This window comes from Simochromis diagramma, unplaced genomic scaffold (genome assembly GCF_900408965.1).
Source record: "Simochromis diagramma unplaced genomic scaffold, fSimDia1.1 OVJJ01000293.1, whole genome shotgun sequence".
In the NCBI taxonomy this organism is placed as follows: domain Eukaryota; kingdom Metazoa; phylum Chordata; class Actinopteri; order Cichliformes; family Cichlidae; genus Simochromis; species Simochromis diagramma.
In genome coordinates this window covers 12,987,604-13,008,844 of record NW_024386801.1, presented here as the reverse complement: position 1 = coordinate 13,008,844, position 21,241 = coordinate 12,987,604, and the positions used below count along the sequence as shown (strand labels likewise).

Below are 21,241 nucleotides of genomic sequence, written 5' to 3'. Positions count from 1 at the left end.
TGAAGGGTAACAGAGGTTTAAGCGCACACTGAACAAACACAGTCTTTGTAAAGCTCCTAAATGAAAACAACACAATAAAAGCATCCAACAAATAAAATGTGTATTTGGATACTTTTTCTATCACTTATAATAGAACAATAGTTTATATAGCGACAAATAAATACGAAATAGTAGATTAGGGAGTAAAACCCATGTTTTTATATCCAAACCAAACTGAATTAATCTCAGGAAAAATCATGGAGAAAGTCCATACTGGAAAAAGCATTTAGAAGCTTTTCCTACCACATGCATGCTTCTTATAATTACTGGGGATATCTGTGAGAGTGCATTTTATACACATCATCAAATATAATGCAGCTACTGTACATTTAGAAGAAAAATTAAAAGACAACGTCAGAGGCGTCTCAACTCAGGCTTTGACACCAACTTCCTTCCTATGATAAGAGTGGCATGTAATGTGCATCAGTACACATTATTTCCTGTGATACAATACAATCCATTTTTTATTGTAATGTAATGTGTGGCTTTATTTTGAACACGTTAACGCAACAACAATAAAAAACACAAACAAAACACAAGAAAAAATAATAATTATAATAAATAGCTTAACATGTTCCAAACAAGGAGCAGGAAGAAGCATTAGCTTATTTTTTCCACTATTTATTAACAAATAATTATCACTTTTCCTTCTTGTTCTATTACGTCATAAATCCTTTATTATAATTTGTTACATGTATTTGGTTTTATAATCCCAGTAACAGGCCCAGTATTGCATATTCACAGATACACATGCACACATACATATAGACTAAATAGTCTGTGAGAACACCTGATCAAAGCCCCATTTCATCCCATACCGTGCAAAACACATGTTTTAGTGGCGCTTTTTAGACTTTAGCCCTTTTGACATGTACAGATACATGTTTTAAATTTAACTCCCCAAATTGTATCCTCTGTCTCTTTCAGAATATCACTTTAGAATATTCCCAGGAAGCAGTTTGTGTCCTTGTTTCTTTATATATAATTTGTGCAGTGTGTAAAAATCAACCAGATCAGTGAGTTTTACTATTTCTTAATTATAGGAATAGAAAATGAACTGAGTGCTCTTGCCGTGCTTTTCACAAGGAACTAGTTGCAGGAATAATTCACTCACAAATACTATTTCGTCCCATTTTGCAACACAAGCTAAAATGAGAATAACCCGTCTAGCTGAACCTGAGTTTAATTTCTATGCCAGTTCTCTGCTATTCACTGCAGGCACACTAAACTCTGTAACATTCAACTATAGAAGCCATGCACTGGATTGTCAGTAACTTTAATATCTCCACACCTGGATGTCTAACCTGGGCCTCTGACTCATAAGGTCACTCACACTGAGAAAAAATAAAGGCTTAGCCACTGCAAAGGCAAAGAGAGAAGCTGTCACACACAGTCCTGTGGACATTAAACAAACATGTGGACAAACACAGCTGGGGCAGAGCAGCATGAAGTCCTGCAGAAGTAGCAGAAATCGAGCAGCACCATTGGTACAGTTTCCTCTTCTTCCTGTTATTCTTGTCTTCGGAGCCATGAGGTCACTCCAGTCACTGTGTACTTGCTCATACATGCCCACCCACCCATGTGTGTCTGTTGCTTTCTTGCGGCGTTAGTGGAGTAGTGGAGTAACATTACCAGTTTCCATCAACAGATGGCAGCATAAAATAAGTCATGAATAAGCATTTATTTAGGTCTTGTTTTTCTTGCTCTGGTTACTTCATTCTTTTGAATTTTCACATGCATTTTTCCCTTATAGGAGCTCTATAAACCACTGCTGATCACGCGTTGGTTAAAACAGGTTATTACCACTGAATTAATTTGCCACGTGGAAATATCTCATTTATGGCAGATGTGGCATAAGTAAACGTTATATTTAGATCTGGTGCCGATGGTCTCGATTAGTGTCATGCTCTCGGGCTATTTTTTTTCCTGCCGACTGTGTCTCAGATTTCAGCCGAAGTAGGAAAAAACATAGCAAGCTGCTCAATGAGCAAAGACAATCTTGGAGCGACCTGTCTGTGACACCTCTTTGGTGTATCAGCGTTTCCTCGTCGATCGTCTCTTTCGATCACCGTTTTATTCAAGTGTGTCGGTACATACTGAGATCAATATATTTGTTTATAAATGCTTGGTTTACATGGCAAAGTGATATCATCCTGGCTGTTTACCCGTCATTGTCACTATCTGATCAACCAGCTTCCTGCAGCAGCCCCCTGCAGGTGCATATGGGAACTACAGCGCGTCAAGTGAGACGCTATGAGACCCTGAAGTCCCGCTGATGACTTTTCAAATAAAAGCCTCCTGGAATTTTTCAAATTTCAAAGGCAGATGTTGGGATAATGGTGTGTCATGTTTAAATCAATTACGGCGTGCACTGTTACTTGAAACTAAGTTTCTAAGTTTATCAGGCAGATAGAATTGAGCAGACCCACCCAATATTTGCTTCATTGCTTAGTTTATACATAAGGCTGAAGAAAATTTAAGGCAAGAATTATTTTTTTGTTTAACATAATTTGATCAATAATGTCTTTCTTATTAACAACAGGGACATTTTTCAGCTGCCTGTTCAATTCTTTGGTCTGCAGTGGAAGATAATAAAGTATAATAATAATTTTAAAAAACCACATCACAGACATTTAGATAACAGCTGTGCCCAGCTATCATTCATTAAAATATTTCTTCTTCTTCTTCTTCTTCTTCTTCTTCATTCAACGGCTCCCTTTAGTGATCACTACAGCAGATCATCTGCCTCTATCTCACCCTATCCTTAGCATCCTCCTCTGTCACTCCAAAGATGTAGATTAGAAAAGGTAAGTAAATTTAAATGTATATAATATAATGGATAAGCATAAGGGTAAAATGGATGGCTCTACGGGGCAATGTCAGTGGCGTCCTAGATTAACTTTTCAAATCAATTAACAATTAAAATGTAATTAAATGCAGGTTTCTCAATTACTTCAAGTGCAGAAACTGTGGGTTTCACACACTGTGGTGTGTATTAGCAGTTCCTAAACTTATTCTAGCAGCCAAAACAAGTTTATGCTTCCTACCTGGTGTGTGTTGTGACTTTTGAGATAATTCATCACCGATTTGCAAATTTTGAACACACACACACACACACACACACACACACACACACACACACACACACACACACACACACACACACATTTAGACACCTGGAATAAATATGCTCGTCTCTAAAGCACTTTGGATCAGCTTCTGTTGTTTAGATGTGCTACAGGCTGTAAATAAAGTTGACACAAAAAGGTTCATTAAAAAAATAATTAATTTAACACAATTCAGTGAGCTATGTATGAACTTGAAGGATAAAAACCAGCGCTGGTATCGATATTATCGATATTTAGATTGAAAGCGTGCTATGAGCTTCAGGACATAAACTATTCTATTTTAAGGCAGATTCACGCATATGAGTGAACTTTCGACATGGCAAACATCGGGATTTTATTTTCACCCTAAAAAAAACCTCTCTACTTCCGGTCTGGCGCTGCAGCTCGCGTGCGTCTTGACGCAGGCAGCTCCGTCTGTAGCTGCTGCTGGCTGCTGCAGGCGTGCAATTTGCGGCAGCGGAGATACCCCTGCGATATGCCTTTTGTATTCCCGGGTGTTTTTTGGGGGGTTTTGTTTTGTGCTTCGCGAGGGTCAGATCACAGTGTTTGTAGCCATGCTCTGTGGTGGATTCAGCGGGCTGTCCTAGCTGACTGAGCCGCTCCAGCAGCGGTGGGTCCGGTGCAGTGCACAGCCGGGGATGAGGCCTACTTGTTAAAGCTCCCCCACCACCCCTCCATCGTGATGGCTGATGATCAACAACAACCTGGTCAGAAGCCTGCCTCGGGATTAGGCTCTCTTCCAGCGCTGGTGCCAGGACTCCAGGGGCCCGAGGCTAACGCGTTACAGTTCAAAATAAAGAATTCAATTTGGTAAGGATGGAAGCGATCCACAAGCGGCCACACTGTCCTTTTCGCTAGCCGTAGCCTTGTAATTAGCGTATCTGACTGTGGAGTGGCAAGGAGGCAGTGTGCTGCACAAAAAGCTGCCCGAAAAACAACACGGCTGCTGCCGTGCTAGGCGTAAATATTTCAGAGAAACACGACGGCACCGAGCCGCGCCGCTCCGTCTGGTTCCTGTTTGTGCGCTAACGACACGGTAACGTCGGGTTACCTACAACAGGGGTAGCTATGGTCATTAGCATCGAGCCATAGGAGGCCATGTTATAATAGATGACACCGACTCCACCGGCGGTGCTGATGCTCGGGATGACAGGTGTCAAAGCAGGCAGCTCCACACGTCCAGCCTCGCTCTGATTTAATGCTCCTAATGAGAGGGCTGCATCATGTGGGGGAATAACGTGTGTTTATAAATAGAAATGCTCCTTCTGAAAAACCAGTACGTTATTTTGTGCACTGTGGCTTTGGATATTACTCACCAGTTTCTGTCCCTCCTCCCTCCCTTACCTCATCATTACTCTACAGCAAATTAAGTTTATGTTAAATACTAGAAAAAAAGAGATCAATGGCCACACGGGCTCATTTCCAGCAGAAAGCAATTAAAAAAAAAAAAAAAAAAGGAAGCCAAAGATGTAAACAGCATCTGTGCGTAGATAAGAGTCAGAAGCGCGTGAGTGATAAAGTAAAGATCACTCATGAAGACCACAAGGAAAAAGAAGCACGTCGCAAATTTAAAAGCACTGGGATTAAGATTAACCAGATGCACGTTTGCTGCTATTATCGTGTCTGCTCAGATGATATGTCATACTACACTGAGGCTTTAATTAAAAAAAATAAAAGGTTAAGTTGAAGTAGTCATTACACACAATAACCAGCTGTGACAAGCTGCAAACGTGCTTTCTGGTGTGTTTAGTTTTCTGGGGTTTCATATGAAAAGGTGAAACTTTTCATTTACATAAATATTCAGCTGATCTTCCTTTGATACACCTGCTTTGATTAGCCTTGTGATATTTCTAGTGACGAGTCTCTTAACTGAAACCGGCCACCGTGTTATTTGCGTCGGCATCATGGTATGGACGAGCACGTGCTGTATAAAATGTGATTAGTGAAGGCTTAATTTTACATGTTGTTGCACACGCTACGGAGGCTTCGGCAGTGTTAATCGCATCGGAATTTTCCCTGTTATTATGATTCCGGTATGGCATGGAAGCGTTACTGTGTAGTAACACCAGACTCAAAATATGCTGCTTTTTTTTTTAATTGCAAAAAAACAAACAAAAAACAGTCGGCATCTGCTCGTGATAACCCTAAAATGATGATAAAATGTCACCAAGCGTTTCGCTGAGAGTAGCAAGTAAATGAGGACACCTGTGGCAGATTCACATTGGTTGGGTGTGATTCAAAAACCCACATTGCGATCTCCATAGATGTTTAAATCTGGCCGTGAGGCATAAAAAGCTAGTGGGTTCCAGCCAAGTTGGAAATTAACAAGAATTTTTCCTAGATTTGGTCATTCAGAAAAATTCTGTGATGGTCTAAGAAGAGCTTTGGTCGGGAGAGTGACCAAGAGATACAGGCACTAGTTGTTACTCACAGTCTGGCTAACATCAGCCGTACAGTAAGGCGCTGGTGATGATATATTGGATGCCAGCTTTCTGCAGCGTGGAGACACGATGCAAAAAACTTACACAGACGATATTTCAGCATGATAGTGACCCGAAGCATACAGAAGACAACACCACCAAAACCTGGAACTCAGTCACTTACTTAAGCGGTCTCCAACCTTTTTTGCTCCACGGACCGGTTTATGTCCAACAATATTTTCACGGACCGGCCTTTAAGGTGTCACGGATAAATACAACAAAATAAAACCAGTACCGGTACCAGAAGAAGAAGATTTATTCATAACACACAGGAAAAGACCCAGGGAAACCAGAGTAATGATAAAAACGATTAAAAAAAATAATGCTAAGAACTGATAAAACCTCTGAAAACCATACATTTCACAGCTGAGCCTCAACTCTGGCGGCCCCGGTACCGGTCTGTGGACCGGGGGTTGGGGACCGCTGCCTTAGTTCATCTTGAGAGAGCGACCTAGAGAGAATCTGCCAGAGAGAGGACTCAAAATGTCATTTTTTTTTTACAGATTTAATATATTCATAAATTTCTGATTTAAATTAAAGATGCCCTCAAAGTATATCAGCGAATGATAAAATATGTCGTATTGAACGACGTACAAAAATAATGTAACCCGGAAGGGAGATTTTTTTCTTTTATTTGCTGAAATGTTGACAAAATTTTGCATGCATCCATGACATTTTATTTCTTATTTATTCACTTTCTTGAATTTTTATCTCTTTCTCATTGTAGCAAATCTGTACAATCAAAAGTGGACAGCATATTGGTGAGTATCAGTAAATACTGCTTAATCTGCAATCCCCTCATTATCAGAGTCATGTTAATGTTTGTTGTTGCGTTCGGAGAACAGTTGTGCAATGAATGTTTCATTAAATCATATAAATGATTAAATATGTTTCATGCTTGATGAAGCAGAGTAGACAAAGCTTCAATTTGATTAACTAACATTTACATGCAGAAATCTTAATGCTATATTGTGTTTTTTTTCTTTTTTTCTTTTAGTAACACATATAACACATTAAATGTTATGTTCATGAATGCCTTTTGTTGTACTGTGCGAAGCAAATGACAAAAGTGTTTCCAATGTTTATATAAATATATGAAGATTTTTGTATTTTGGTTTCAGCTGGTTATTCATGCACAGTTTTAGATTATTCTCAAACTGCTGCGTCTCCCTCTGTCTCGCCGCCGTATGCAGCTGCAAAGAAGTGTCAGTAACATCAAAGCGACGTGATAAAGCTTTTGTCTATTTTTTGTCGTCAATAAAGCAGACAGAGCCTGGATTTTAATTTCAACACCTCTGTCTGGTGTTAGGCAGATGTTTTTGTTTTCGCTGTTTTTTGGGCTTTATTCCATTTTTGTCTCGATTTTTAAAAAAAAAATCCATTCTTTGACTCCTCTGATGCTTCCACATAAAACAGTAAATAAACATCTAAAAGGGCGGCTTTTTCATAACGCACTGAGATGTGGTTATATTAATAACTTTGTTTGATAGAGTTACTATCGGCATATCATTATGTGCACAGAATTTCTATGTCAAAGGTACCAAATTGTATATTCTGTTATTAATAAGATCGTAATAAGATACATATATGATATTGTCATTTTAGAATCAGATAAAATGTATATGTTTCTTTTTTTTTGCCTGTGACAAATGTTTGCCACTAACATCCACTGTTGTCATGCAAAAATGGTAAAACTAGATGCCTTAAACTATGTAGAAAAAAATTATTGAACAGGTGACACATTGAAGTGTTTTTTTTCCTGCAGAGTGAGATTTTTTGGGAGGGCTGTGCACAATCAGACCTCAAAGATTAGTGGCAGTCTGTTTTGCCTTGCATTTGTTTTCTGACCTCTTTGATTAGCAAATTTTATGCTTGAGTAAATGAAGCTCAGATTAATAACACTTAGTAGAAGCAAAGTTTTATTCCAGTGTTGTTTTGTTGTAGTTTTTTCTTTGGCTCTGGCTAAAATCTCTTTGCCGGTTGCCAAAAGTTTCTCTATGCAGTAAAAACCTTGTGTAACTTTAGAGAGAAAAGCACTGAGAGAAATTTCCACCAGTATAATCTGCATTTGCAGTTGTTTTTGATGCAAGTCTTTTAAGAAATACATAGGTGTGATGTGATTTTGATCATCAGACCAGACTTAAAAACCAAAAAGAAGTTCAGGAAGTTTAAAAAGGGAAGAGTTAGGTTCCAGCCAGTGCCCAGCAGGTCAGGACCTGTGTATGTAATTCACTCAGGGCTTGCAGCAGTGATGTGTAGTAAATAGCGTCTTCGTTCACTGCTTATTGGCTGACAGCTCTCACCTCGTTCATTTAAGTATTGGTTCCCCTAGCAACAAAGAGGCAAATACAAAAGGAAGAGGTGAGATGAATCCATTCTTAGAAACCAGATGAAAAGCACTTAAGTTGGGATCAATAATAAAATTCTTGCATGCAATTGTAATTCCAGAGTCCGTGTTTGTTTGAGTTGAATTATGAACCAGATTTTAAACCATCAGCCTGACCACAGCCTTCGTCAGCACGTGTGTTAAACTCTTCAGACATATTCATTTTTTTCTCCTCTCTGTGATGTTTTTATTTTTACAGCAAGATGTTGAGAAGTTTACAGACATCGAAAAGCTCTACCTCTACCTTAAGTTGCCTTCTGGTCCCAGCAGTGGCAATGATAAAAGGTATGTCACAGGCGAGCACTTAAACTAAGTTTTCCACTTTGCTCTCTGGCTTTTTTTTTTTCCCCTCTCTCACACACGCACACACACAGACGCACACACAAATACATGCTTTGTTGTGGCTCTCATTACATTATCGGCACTGTCTCATTGCTTGTCAAAAATCCACTGGCTGCTACACAGACACAGGTTAGGCTGATAGACGCTAGAGGGGCATCGAATTTGAATTTAAGTCACTGTTGAGGGTTTTTTCTTTTTCTTCAACATTTCAGCTGTATGATTGAACCACTGAAATCTGTAGACTTTTGCTATACCTAGCTGTCTGTGTTTCATTTGTTTCCCCATATCTATTCATCACCCCAACCCCCAAATTCTGCCCATTTGGACTGAGAATGAGAGGGGGTCCTCCACTCCTGGATTATGGTATTAAAGTTTCTGTATTAACAAGAAATGATGCACCGCAGTCGAGGGTACTGCCTCACCAAATGTCTTTTTCTTATGCACCACTTTCAGTGATCAGAGTTCCATGTCGTCAAGCCGTACTCAACAGATGTATGCATTCAACTGGATACGCAATCACCTAGAAGAGCACCCAGAGACTTCCCTCCCAAAGCAAGAGGTGTATGATGAATACAAGTAAGTGGATAACCTTGCAGAAGACGTGCGATCTGCTCTCAGACAGTTATAGTTTCGTCATAATCTCATGTGGGTTCTCTTCTCCTACAAGGAGCTATTGTGACAATCTCGGCTACAATCCACTGAGTGCAGCAGACTTTGGAAAGATCATGAAGAATGTCTTTCCTAACATGAAGGCACGTCGTCTGGGAATGAGAGGGAAATCCAAATATCCTTAAACAAAGTGTTACCCTGGTTGTATTTCTTTCTTTTTTTCTTTCTTCGTTTTTTTTTTCCAACATGAGTGATTCTTTTAGGTGATTGCATGTGTGCAGTTGGGCTTGTATGGATGATGAGCAGGTAGATCATTAATGTTTGCTTGCAGAGATCTTAGGCAATTCATCTCAACATGATACTACTAGCTGGGCTTAAAATAAGCTTTTTATAAATATATTAAAACCTCAAAATTCCACAGAGGATAGAGTCAAGAGAGGAGTTGCGCCATTAGTTATCATTGCTTGGCTTCTGTGAATTTAAGTTCCAGAGTGCATGTAACTTAGTTTGCCATTTATTTGCTACGGTCCCTTTTTTATGGACAGGCTTACCTGAGCTCAGACCCTATGGCCAGACAACATAAGGGGATTACAAAGCTTCAGGGGGAAAAAATTCAAGGGAAAAAAGTAAAGTTCTCGGCTTTACATGCCAAGAAAGACTCAAACTGGGTGTTTGTCACGCCCAGTTTGAGTCTTTTTTTCATGTTCTCATGCTGCCCCAAAAGAGGAAGCTTCAAAGCTGCTCCTTTATTTATTAAAGAAAGAAAGAAAGAAAGAAAAAAGTTAAACAGTCTTGAGGCATCTTTCTTTATATTTTGCTAGGAAAATGGGAAATAGTTGCAGGGATTTACTGAAACATGCAAACATAAATGTCAATACAGTAGACAAGGCAACACAGAGTTAGTACAATTCTAAAAAGCTTCTAAGTCAATATTTGGTGTGAAAACCTTTATTCTTCAAAATACCTGAACTCTCCTAGTGTGCTTTCACACCTGCGGTGTTTAGCCAGTTTTTAGTTTAGCCAAAATAGTTTTCAATCTTGGTGTGGTTTGCTTGTGCACGTGTGAACATGGTCGGGGGTCTCAGTCCACTTCCAAGCGAGCGGTTCATTTATGGTGTGAACGTGATCCGAGCCAACTAGCAGGTGCGTGCAGCAAGTTTGAGCTGAACTTCTTCTCTTGAATTCTGGGATGCAGCATGGTAACCTAGATGTGCAGAGTGCATAAGTAGTCAGTATGGGCTAGCAGCTAGCTGTAAAGTGAATGTAAATTCTCCATGTTATCTCTATAAGGCCAAAACACAGCACCTTCTTCTTGTATTTGCTTGTGTTGCTCACACACCAGACGCGTCTGAGCAGTAAGCAGACTAAATGTTCTCATGTGGTTTGTGGTGATGCATTTTGGTTCAACTGGAGTTTGCTTGGAGTCTTTGCTGTGTGAAAAGAAACCAAACCAAGGGAAAAGATACAAGTTTGTGAACTCAAAAAGAGTCCAGTGCCCTCAGATATTTTTAAAGACACACTGCACACCACGCTGGGAAGCCACATTTTCAACTATTATCTCTTTGGGAATCAGCTTGTTAGTGTAAAAATATTTTTTGCCTGTTAAACTGTGTTAACACTTGCTCATCCCTTGAACTAAGTGCCTTTTTAGTGCTTGAATGATTCATAGTTTAGTGTGAAGTGGCTTAAGAAATTAAACAACATTCCCCTGAAAATGGTAAAAAAAGAAAAAACAGCAAATATCCAGAGAAAAGCTTTGAAATACCTTCATAAAGCCTGGAGAACTATTTTGTCAAAATTCCAAGAAAGTCTGGCTACAGAAGTAGAAAGGTAGTAGCAGGGAATCCTTGGCTCACAGATGAAAGGCTGATGACTGACCTTAGATGGTGTCATATTTTTAGGGCAGAATTTCAAAAAAACTTACAAATATCGGCATGTTATAACCATTTAGGTTTGCACAGTCTTCATGCTTTAGAAACCTTAACTCCTTCGCACATACTGTTATAGCGGGTTAAGGAAGAAAGCTTTTGTTCACATGCCATCCCTACCCAACCTGGATCTTCAGAAGTCTGGTGATGGGGTAAGATTGCCTGCAAAAAAACCCGATCCAGATAGTTAGACTTGAAAAATTTGTTTGACGCTCACCTCCCTGCTGCTCTGCTCTGTCTCACTAGTGTGAACTGATGGAGCCAACGGGCCAGTCTCCGAGTGCTGAAGATGAAATGAGGTCTGCAGCTTGTGGATTAGTGTGTGAGTGGGCTCAAAAGGTCCTGAGCCGTCAGTTTGACAACGTGGAGGACCTGGCTCGTTTTCTGCTTAATAGCCACTACATCGGTACTAAGTCCATGGCTGCACTCACTGTTATGACCGGAACACCCACAGGTAAAGGTGTCCTATTGATCTGTTGGCGTGTTTGTTTCATTATTGTCTCGTGTGCATGTAAGTTTGAAGTTCATTGGGCACTGTAGTACATCTTAAACATTGTGTTTTTTCACTTGAGATATACAAGCTCGGAAGGCATAAAGCCACCGTCTGTCAAAAAATATAATTTGCTGTTTGTTATTCTTTCTTTACATATTTCCATCTCACTGATTCAAGAGTGTTTTCTAAGTGTGATCCTAATTTTTTGGGCCCAGCCTTTAATGCAAATCAAAAGTCCTGTTTCAGAAATGACCGTCAGTCACAAATTGCAAATAAATGTACGGCTTCTGCCACGCTGATGCTTGAACTGCAAGCGACAAAGCAGAAATACCAAAATGAAAAAACTGACTTCATGTTTAAAGTGAAGCTACAGCGTGCATAATGCAAATCTTTCTAAAACTAACCTGTCACGTAAAATCGTGATTGCACATACTCGAGGAGTGCACCAAGTTATTGTCCAACAATCGGTTTTAGCCAGCATTGGCCAGTATCAGTCTTGTTAACCAGTATTGGCATATCTGCACAAGAGAGTGTATTTACTGATGTTAGCTGATGTTTATGCAAAGCACTTCGACTTGAAGTAATTCACACCAATCAGTAGCCCTCTTGACACTTATCAAGGCCTTATTTAGGTAGTTATTTTTTAAGCATTATCTAAATTAACCATCCCCATGATGTCTGTGTGCTGTAAAATGTTTGTTAGGCTACACACAGTACATGTTTGTTGAATTTTAACTATCCAGAACTGCAGACAGCTCATGCCTCAGCAGAGATGTTTGACAAGACAAGAACACCACCAACGATCTACCGCTCTTTTCCTCTCGTATGTCTTGATAGGAATGAAGACACCAACTCCAGCTTCTGCGTTTGTGCCGACAGCGGAGTCTAACTCATTCCAGCCCCAGGTGAAGACCCTGCCCTCGCCTTCTGTTGATGCAAAGCAGCAACTGCAACGCAAGATCCAGAAGAAGCAGCAGGAGCAGAAGCTTCACTCACCCTTGCCCACTGAGACCCAGGTCAAGAGAACAGAGGCCAGTACCCCGGGCCCCACGATCCCCTGTGGCAGCCCTGCTCTGCTTTCCCCTCAGCCTACCATAGGCATCGTAGTAGCAGCTGTCCCTAGCCCAGTGACGGTACGTGACTGAGTTTTCTATTTAATTATTATCTGACAAGTTGTTGATCATTTTGCTTAAAATGTGCTGTTATGTTCTCATTGTTTTCCCAGGTACAGAGAAGCAGGCAGTTGATGACCTCACCCAGTCCCGTAGGGACAGCCGAAGGAAAAGTGTTGCCTGTGAACTTTCAAGTGGTCACTCAGTCTCTCAAACAGTCCCCCAAAACTTCTCAGAATATCTCAGCTAGTCCTGTAGGTGACCGGCTGGCGCGACACAGTACACGGTACGCCCAGATCCTGCCTAAGCCCTCTGCCACCAGTGCCATCACGCTGCGTTCACCCCCCACGTTGCTCATCACCAACAGCCCAATAAAAACTGTGATGCCCACTCCCCATGTCAGCTCAGTGAACGTGGTGAAGATGACAGCCATCGCTCTCGCTCCCAGCAGCAGCAGTAGTAGTAACAGCAGCAGCACTTCTGTGCGACCAGCCTCAGCTGGCGTGAGCACCACCGCTGCTTTGGATGAATCCCAGCAGTTACAAAGTGGGAGTTCTGCTGCCCCCCAGTCTCCTGCAGTCAGACTTAGTGCTCCTGCCTCTACTCCCACGCCCTCTGCTGACGCCAAAGTGGTGTCTGAAGCCGGAAATGACAATAACTCTGCCTCTGGCATGGAGAAAACTGCTGTAGGAGCCAAAGAGGAGAGAGTGGCAAAGTTCAGGGCTGCCAGTGAGCCAAGTTTCCTTGTTAAATGTTCTCCAGGACCAGACAAAGGGGCGAGGATAAAAAATGACTCCACATCTCCTCCTACTTCTGTAGCTGCAGCTGGGACTCAGGACAGCAATAACAGTAACTGCCATGACAGTACTTTGTACTTGACTGTTGATAATCAGAACTCCAGTGTCAACGCATCATCTAGCGGCTCCTCTGCTGTTACCCCAACATCAAAGGATCCCTGCGCAGACGCCAAGAGCCCCAGGAAGCGCACAGGTGGGGAATCCCATGCAATTCCAGTGAAAAGGGTGTTTATATCCCAGCAGCCGCTGGCTCTAGTTGACAATCCCAAACCCGGAGTCAGCGCTGCAGTGAAGAGGATCCCCAGACCAGGAACCCCTGCTAGACCAGAGAGTGCCCCCTGCAAAGTGAAACACACTTCTATAGGGCCCACACAGATCCTCGCACTCTCTGACTCACCCATCACACACACTGAGAGCACCCAGACTGTTGTCAAACACCAAGACCTGGTGGTGAAACACGAAGACCCTTCTGTCAGCCCCGATACCAGCACTGGGGCGGCGGGAAATAACACGACCGATCAGGCGCTGCTGCAGCAGATCACTGGGGATCCTTGTGCCATACAAGCCAACTCAGGACCACACGAAGCCTCTGTGATGAGTGAGTTAAAGAGCACAATATGGGAGGAGGGGCACCTTGATGAGCTTCGCAAGCAGGCGTTTGCCCAGCAGATACCAGCAGAACACAAACAAGCCCCTGCTGACCAACTTTCCATCATAGCCCAACCCTCTGAAGCCTCGGGCCAGCTCACCCTCACACAGGAAATGGTTGATTTTGCAGGTTCTCAGACCAACATGGACTATTTCCCATTCAATGATGATGACATGACCCAAGACAGCATTGTGGAGGAGCTAGTCCAAATGGAGGAGCAGATGAAGCTGAAGGGTCTGTTCGGTAACTGTGTGGACGTTACCCTGCAAGGTCAGTCAGCCAGCAGTCAAGGCTCTATCCTCAGCACTCACCAGGCCACTACTACCTTCTACCCGTCTGCCCACAGCAGTACCACTCCAGTCCAAACCCCCACGCCGACACCAACCCCGACACCCACCCCTACCTCTGAAATGACGCTCGCTCACAGCCTGACGAGGGAGAGCCCGTGCTCCCGTATGGCTCCCATAACCCCTGTGGATGGCGCCATGGGTCGTCACACCCCTATCAGCACACCACTGTCCAACTGCAGCAGCAGCGTCCCCCCGAGCCCCGTGGAGTGCAGGAACCCTTTTGCTTTTACTCCCATTAACTCGAGCATTACAGGTTACCACGACGCCAGTATTGTCTCCAGCAGCCCTGTCAAGCCCATGCAAAGGCCCATGGCAACCCACCCTGACAAGGCCAAGCTGGAGTGGATCAACAACCGCTACAACAGCAACTCTTCAGGTCCTTTGTCGAACCATAGCATTGGCATTCTGCCCAGCTACCAAGACCTGGTGGACGATCAGTTTCGTAAGCCACATGCATTTGCAATTCCTGGCCAGTCATTTCAGTCTCAGTCAAGACAGGATGCTGCTCACTTTGGCCGTTTGACCCCGATCTCTCCAGTTCAGCAGCAGCCGCAGCTGCAGCAGCAACAACAACAGCCGCAGCAGCAACAACAGCAGCAAATTGTAACAACTCCTACAAAACAAGAGAGTTTTGCTGTGCCGGCACCGTTAGATAGCAAGGCCTCATCCTCCTCTGCATCTAGTACTTTCCGTTGCCGCAGTGTTAGCCCAGCAGTGCGCCAGAGAAACTTCAGTGGCAACACTGGCCCCGCGACCACCACCACAAGTACCACCACGACAACGCGCGCTGTGGTTTCACCTTTTAACTCCCCCATCACCTCCGAGGTTCTCAGCATCCTGTCGAACAGCCAGACCTCTGTCCACAGCATGGTCCAGCGTAGCCAGTCTGTACCTCTGAACATCATGATGCAGAGTGAGATGCTGCCCGTGCAGGGTCAGAGCAACACGGCCAAAATCACGAATGTTCTCCTCAGCAAGATGGAAGCGGACGGGGATGATTCTGTCCGCGGTCTAGGCATAAACAACCTCCCCTCTAACTACACGGCCCGTATGAACCTCACACAGATCCTGGAGACCACGCCTGGCTTTGCTGCAGGGACTGCTCATCAGACTCAGCTGCCCGTCAGCTCCAGTCCTGCTGCCTTTGAGCTCCAGCAGCACGGCTACCTCACCACCGGAAGTGGAGAACAGGGAGGTTTCTCTACTGGGGACAGCCAAGCACAAGTGGGCTCTGGTGAACAAGACCAGCAACAGCAGCAGCTGCAGGAGAATCCAGTGCAAACACAGCCACAGCTGCTCCTCCAGAGCACACAGCAGCAGGAGGTGGAGGATGAACAGCAACAGCTGGATTTCAACAACACTGTCAAGGACTTGCTGGGGGATGATGGCCTCAACCCCAGTTCCCAGTTGGTAGGTCAGGTAGCTTCGGAGCTCAACGCCGTGGCGTCCGACTTCTCAAACGACATCAGACTGACCTCAGATCTGTCCAGTAGCATCACTGACCTTAACACGTTGGACACCAACTTACTGTTTGATCCCAATCAACAGCAGGAACAATATGAAGACTCAACACTGGAAGAACTGAAGAACGACCCGCTTTTTCAGCAGATATGCAGTGATACTGTGAACTCTGGTTTTGACTGGCTAGAAAGCAAAGACCAGCCTACTACAGTAGAGATGCTGGGTTAATGTTATCTTTTATTCTGTAAGACTTCTGTTCTCTGTTGTTTGGTTTTGTGCATATGTAGTAAATCTGTTTTTAAACTCTAGTTTGTTGGGATTTGTCTGGACTTTGCCATTTGTTCTGTTCAAAGTGCCAGGCGTACCAGAAAATCTCTCCTACACGCGACGTTTAATTGATCCCTTCCCCTTTTTTGGCATTTGTCACCCAGAGTTTCAGTGTCGAACCACTTTTATCCCTCATCTGAGTTCTCTCAGTGGCCGCGTGCACTTAATTAAGAACGTTAGGAGAAGGGTAATCTTCAATAATGCAATATTTGTATTTGATGAACAATTAAGGAAGAGTGATGGGTAGGAAATTTGGCACAAGAGACTTCACCAAAAAAAACAACAACATATGCTTTTGCAGTTCAAATTCAACCAAATGGAGACGATATTGTAGTATATGCACATGTTAGTTGTAGTACATTTGCCTGCCATATCTGAATATTTAAAAGGGTAGCCTCTTAAGCTGCCGGGTGCTGAATTTATGACATGATCTTTATCATATACCAAATCAGTGGAAAAACTGATTCACATCTGAGCATTGTCCGAGAGTGAAATTTTCTTAAGCCTATACTTCTTGTACTGTTTATTATCTTATAAAGGGAGTAGATGAATCTGTAGTGAGAAGATGGGGATTCAGGCCACTTTGTGGACGATACATTGAAAGGAATCAACAACTGGCTGCCTTATTTCCAAAGTCCAAGGCCTTACGCCATCTTTAGAGAGACTGTATATAGTATAATGTTAAGATATCTTCAGAACCATCCAGAGCTTCATCATATCAAGGCAGCTGTTACTCTGATATTTTCAATACTACTTCTTATTGTTTTTGTTCCGCAGTGTTTCAGTATAGATATGTATTGTATAGGCTAACGACTACACTGTGTGTGCCCTTATCGTTAAAGAATTTAGAGGAATTTGATATGCCGTCATTTCACGATACCATGGCAGGCGCACTCACAGTCATGAGGTTGTTTTTATTTTAATGGGGGGTTTTGGCATGCTGTACGCCCAGCTTGGATAAGAATATCAATGGTATGGAGAAGGCTCATTTACAAGGGAGGATGGAGGCTGAAGTGTGTTCTGATGTCATCTTGAGATCAAGAGGAAATTACATTATTATGTTTGTGAAGATCCAGCCTTATGTCCATACCAAAGATGCTCTGTTTGAAAATCATAAGAGATTATTACACGTAGAAACACTCCTTGTAAACATTAACAACAACGGGAGCGGGCAGCCTCAGAGATATAAAAGAGATCTATTGAATTCGCAGAAAAGGATGAAGTTAGATAAATCTTATGTACAGTATGTATATTTGTGAAATGGTCACTGTCCTATGTTTTATAGGTAACCATGGACCTGAAAGCATGTTGAAGCCATCACTGCTAGCCAGGTAGGCTAAGTGATACAGTAGGATGCTTGCTTGAGTTTTTTGGCTATTGTCAATGTTGTATAAGTCATGTTTAAGCTCCATCTGTAAATAGGATAGATACATAGAGATTTGATGTATCAAGACACTATATTATGGCCATTATTCTAGCTAATAAGTATGTGCCATTTAAAAGAGGAAAAAAAAGCAGATTTATAGTCAGCAAGATACTGTATGTTGTGTGTTACATTTCTGGCTCAGTGTGTCGTAAAAGTAATGCTGTCTGGTCTCGCTTGCTGATTATGTTTTTTTTCATTAGTTTTATTTTTTTGTTCTATTCAAAGGTCTCTGCAGTTGCAGAAGTGATGTGTGCTTTGAGCAGGATCAATAGCATGGTATATTGAGAAAAAAAAAGTTGTGATACTGTTAGCTGGTTGCAAACATCTCTGTGACAGACATTGTGCTCAAAGTCTTTCAGCAGACACTGGAAAAAAAACAAATGAAAAAAAAAAGCGATTACTCACGTTTCAACAAACTTTGGAGGTTCACGTTATTGCACTAAATTTTTATGACACATGGCTTTGCCACATCTTTATGGACAAATGTAATGATGGATGCCCGCAAAAAAAAGAGAAAATGAAAAAAAAAAACAATTTTTTTACAACAAAACGAGTAAGGAAGTTTCAGTGAATTGTCAGAAAATGACTAATTGTCTTGTAGCAAAATGTGCATTAATCTCAGTGAGATACACATTTCTTACTCATTCTCTTACATGAGAATATAAAGCATTGAGGGGAAAAAAAAGTTAAATAACCTTTTAAAACCTACATGCTCATTATGTTGATAAATGATTGTACGCACGCATGTGTGATTACTTCTGTTGTACGTTGTATTCTTGGTAACCACTGTCTTCTGTGATTTGGGCAGGTTCTGTTAACCAGACTGGCAGTGCTAGTTTCATGAGTTACATCATTTTCGTTGTGTGCTGTTTACTAAGTTAATGTTCTTCTGTATGTTATGTTGACTGTTTTCTGACAATTTTTACTTTTTTTGTTTGTTTGTTTGTTTGTATTTTGTTTTTGCAAAATGCATTTTGTGAAGAGTATTTTATTTTAACATTTTCTCTTCATTTTTTTTCTTTAACAATATGGCACTGATATTTGAATTTGAATGAAGGAAATGCACCTCTTTATGAGTTCCGAAGCTCCATCAAGCAGTGATTCTTTACCTTTGACTGACCCAGACCCAACTCTGTCAGACTATCTTGTCCATTTCTACCAGTAGAGAAAAAAAAAACCCTCCTCTGTGGTGTTGTCTGGTGTTTCGCTTAATGTACAGTAGCTTGTTAATATTGCAATCGCGTTGTTTCTTTTTTCAATGGAAAGTACTCACTGGTGAGATTTTTAAAGTGGTTTTAAAAGCCAATAAACTTTTTTAAAGAAGGTTTTTTTGTGCGCGCGTTTTAAGTGCTCATTCTTCTTCTTTCGCTTCAGTTCACGTTCAGTCATTTTATTGTTCTTACTGGGAAACTTGGTTTACAGGCATTCTCTCAAGAAATCCTCCACAAGGAAAAACAAAAACGATACACAACCACAAAACATAAATCCACATCCAAAATTCATTAAATGTAAATAATAATAAATAATCTTCCAGTAAAAATGAACTAAAATTTCTTGGGGAAAAAACCCCCACTGGTGTAAGGTAAGGTACAGATATCACACAAAATAACTTGCTATTTTTTTAAACAAGAAATTAAATGTTACATTTGCATCTCAGTTTTAATTTGTATCATTTTTGCTACATGAACAAAAGACTTTTTGGTCTTAATACACCTAACTCGTGCTGTTCTGTACTTACAGCATGAAGGAAGCAGTTTAAATTCTCTGTGCAGGGTTGGGTCTGGCTTTCCACAACTGGGGGGACCTTTTGCAGCAGGTAGTGACGTCTGGGGGTGGGCTCATATTTGGTGACTATCCTCAAATCTTTGTTCACATTTATACTGTCCTTGGTTCTAATATTTCCAAACCACATAATAATGAGAAATGTTAAAACCAATTCAACAACAAATAGTCAGCAGTTTTCTATATACAGGAAAAAAAACAGCAACTTCCTCAGTACAGGTGTAGATGGCTCTTCTTGGCCACTGCTTCCACACGCGCATCAAATAATTACATTATTATTATTAATCTAAGGGTCGCTATAGGCTTTGTCACACCTGCCCTAGCCTTCTTTGACCAGTGTAGCCACATGTTTAAAACAATATAATCAGCAGATAAGCTTTCAGATTATATATTTAAATCCCAACAACCATCTTGGCCCTTTTTTTGTAATTGTTTTTTACAGTTTAAAAAAAAAAGCCCCACAGCATGCCAAAACCAAGCAAAAATAAAGGAATTGGTTGCTTTACTAGTTAAAAAATTTCCAATTCCTGCTATTGTTTCTATATTTTTGGAAAGGAGACTAAGAAATAAAGCTTGTACAGTAAAGATTTTTCCAAATATACTAACACTGATGTTTATTTGTCTTTGACAACACCGACACATTTAATACTTTATCAGTCTGTTTTATGCAGACTTCAAACCTCTCCATCACCTTCTCGACCCAAGGTTAGAGGTCAGCAGCTCTTCAACTGACCTCTAAGGTCTGTAGGGGGGTTGGCGCCTCCTGGAAACAAGCTACAGCCAACCAGAGTCCAGCTCTTTGGCCCTCTGCTCTGCTTTCCCAGGGCCTCATGATATTCATCATATGTTAATAACCTTAACCCTATTGATCATAGCCAAACACCCTGACCTTTAGCCATACGGGGCCAGTGGTTACTTCAGCCAACATTTAGCAACATGAGTCAACAGATTTCACAAGGAAAAAAAATGCAGTGTTTGTTTTTGATAGGCTAGAACATGAAAATAAAGAATCTACAGTTAAACATACTGGGGGGCAAAAGTGTGCACAGTGACAATTACTATTATCACTGAGGGTTTTGAGAAGGTGACCAAAACGTACTTTTCGCATAAATTATTAGTACTGAGTAAACACTTTAGCACATGCTATTTGCCTGACAAATGATTTTGAGCCTTGAGTTATGACTAGAAGGCTTTAAATGATTAAATCAATAGTTAGTTCTAATCAATACATAATTACACTCGTGTCTCCTCATTTGATTGGATATTGGAGTTTGGCGATGCATGTTTTTAAGTAGTAATCCTCTGAAATCGGTAAACATCCATTCATAGATGTAGCTGAGAAGGAGAGTGTGATATGTTTGAGGGAGCACAGTTACCAGCTTGATGACTTTATTTACCTGTGCCAGTGGAGGGAGGTTTTGCTGATACAGCGTGGCTGAGCTCACAGCTGGAGTCCATTGTATTGCTAGTGAATGAGAGCCTGGAGACAGGAGGGCCATTGTCAAAAGGCACAGTCGCTGGATCAATATCTGAATTCATTAAGCAGCTGACTAGTAGCCATCAATATCTCGTCATAATTACTAGGCTCTACTATAGGAGCAGATGCTGTTCAATATGACCTTATTAGCTGCTGTTAACTGATAATTCAAAAGTTCATCTTATTTTGTTGTCCAGAACATTTGATCTATTGAAACATGGGAAACTGGTTGTTGATTTCTGATCAGTGTGTAGGTAATCTAGTCAATGCTTCTGATCAGTGCTTGATGCTGAAATGTTAACAGCCTAAAAGGAATTGAATTCAGTTTTCTATAGGTCTTTATGGTATTTACAAATCCATGAACAAACTAATAGGCATGGAAGGCTGTGTCACATGCATAGTAAGCAAAAATGGCAAATTACATAATGGAGAAGGACAACAGCTGGAGGCCCCAT

The 21,241-nt window shown here is 41.5% G+C and overlaps 1 protein-coding gene across 2 annotated transcripts; it reads left to right on the top strand.

The window, feature by feature from the left end:
• Window positions 1-3,552: 3,552 nt before the first annotated feature.
• Window positions 3,553-18,851, top strand: LOC120730492 (DNA-binding protein RFX7). Of its 2 annotated transcripts, XM_040026902.1 has the most exons (10): window positions 3,553-3,977; window positions 6,375-6,408; window positions 8,233-8,318; window positions 8,700-8,738; window positions 8,829-8,951; window positions 9,043-9,159; window positions 10,980-11,064; window positions 11,159-11,366; window positions 12,243-12,538; window positions 12,631-18,851. In XM_040026902.1, the coding sequence occupies exons 1-10, from the start codon at window positions 3,850-3,852 to the stop codon at window positions 16,000-16,002; spliced, it is 4,488 nt and encodes a 1,495-aa protein (XP_039882836.1). In that variant the 5' UTR covers window positions 3,553-3,849; the 3' UTR covers window positions 16,003-18,851. The 2 variants fall into 2 exon arrangements, with proteins under 2 accessions (XP_039882836.1, XP_039882837.1); XM_040026903.1 differs by lacking the exon at window positions 8,700-8,738.
• The last annotated feature ends 2,390 nt before the right edge of the window (window positions 18,852-21,241 follow it).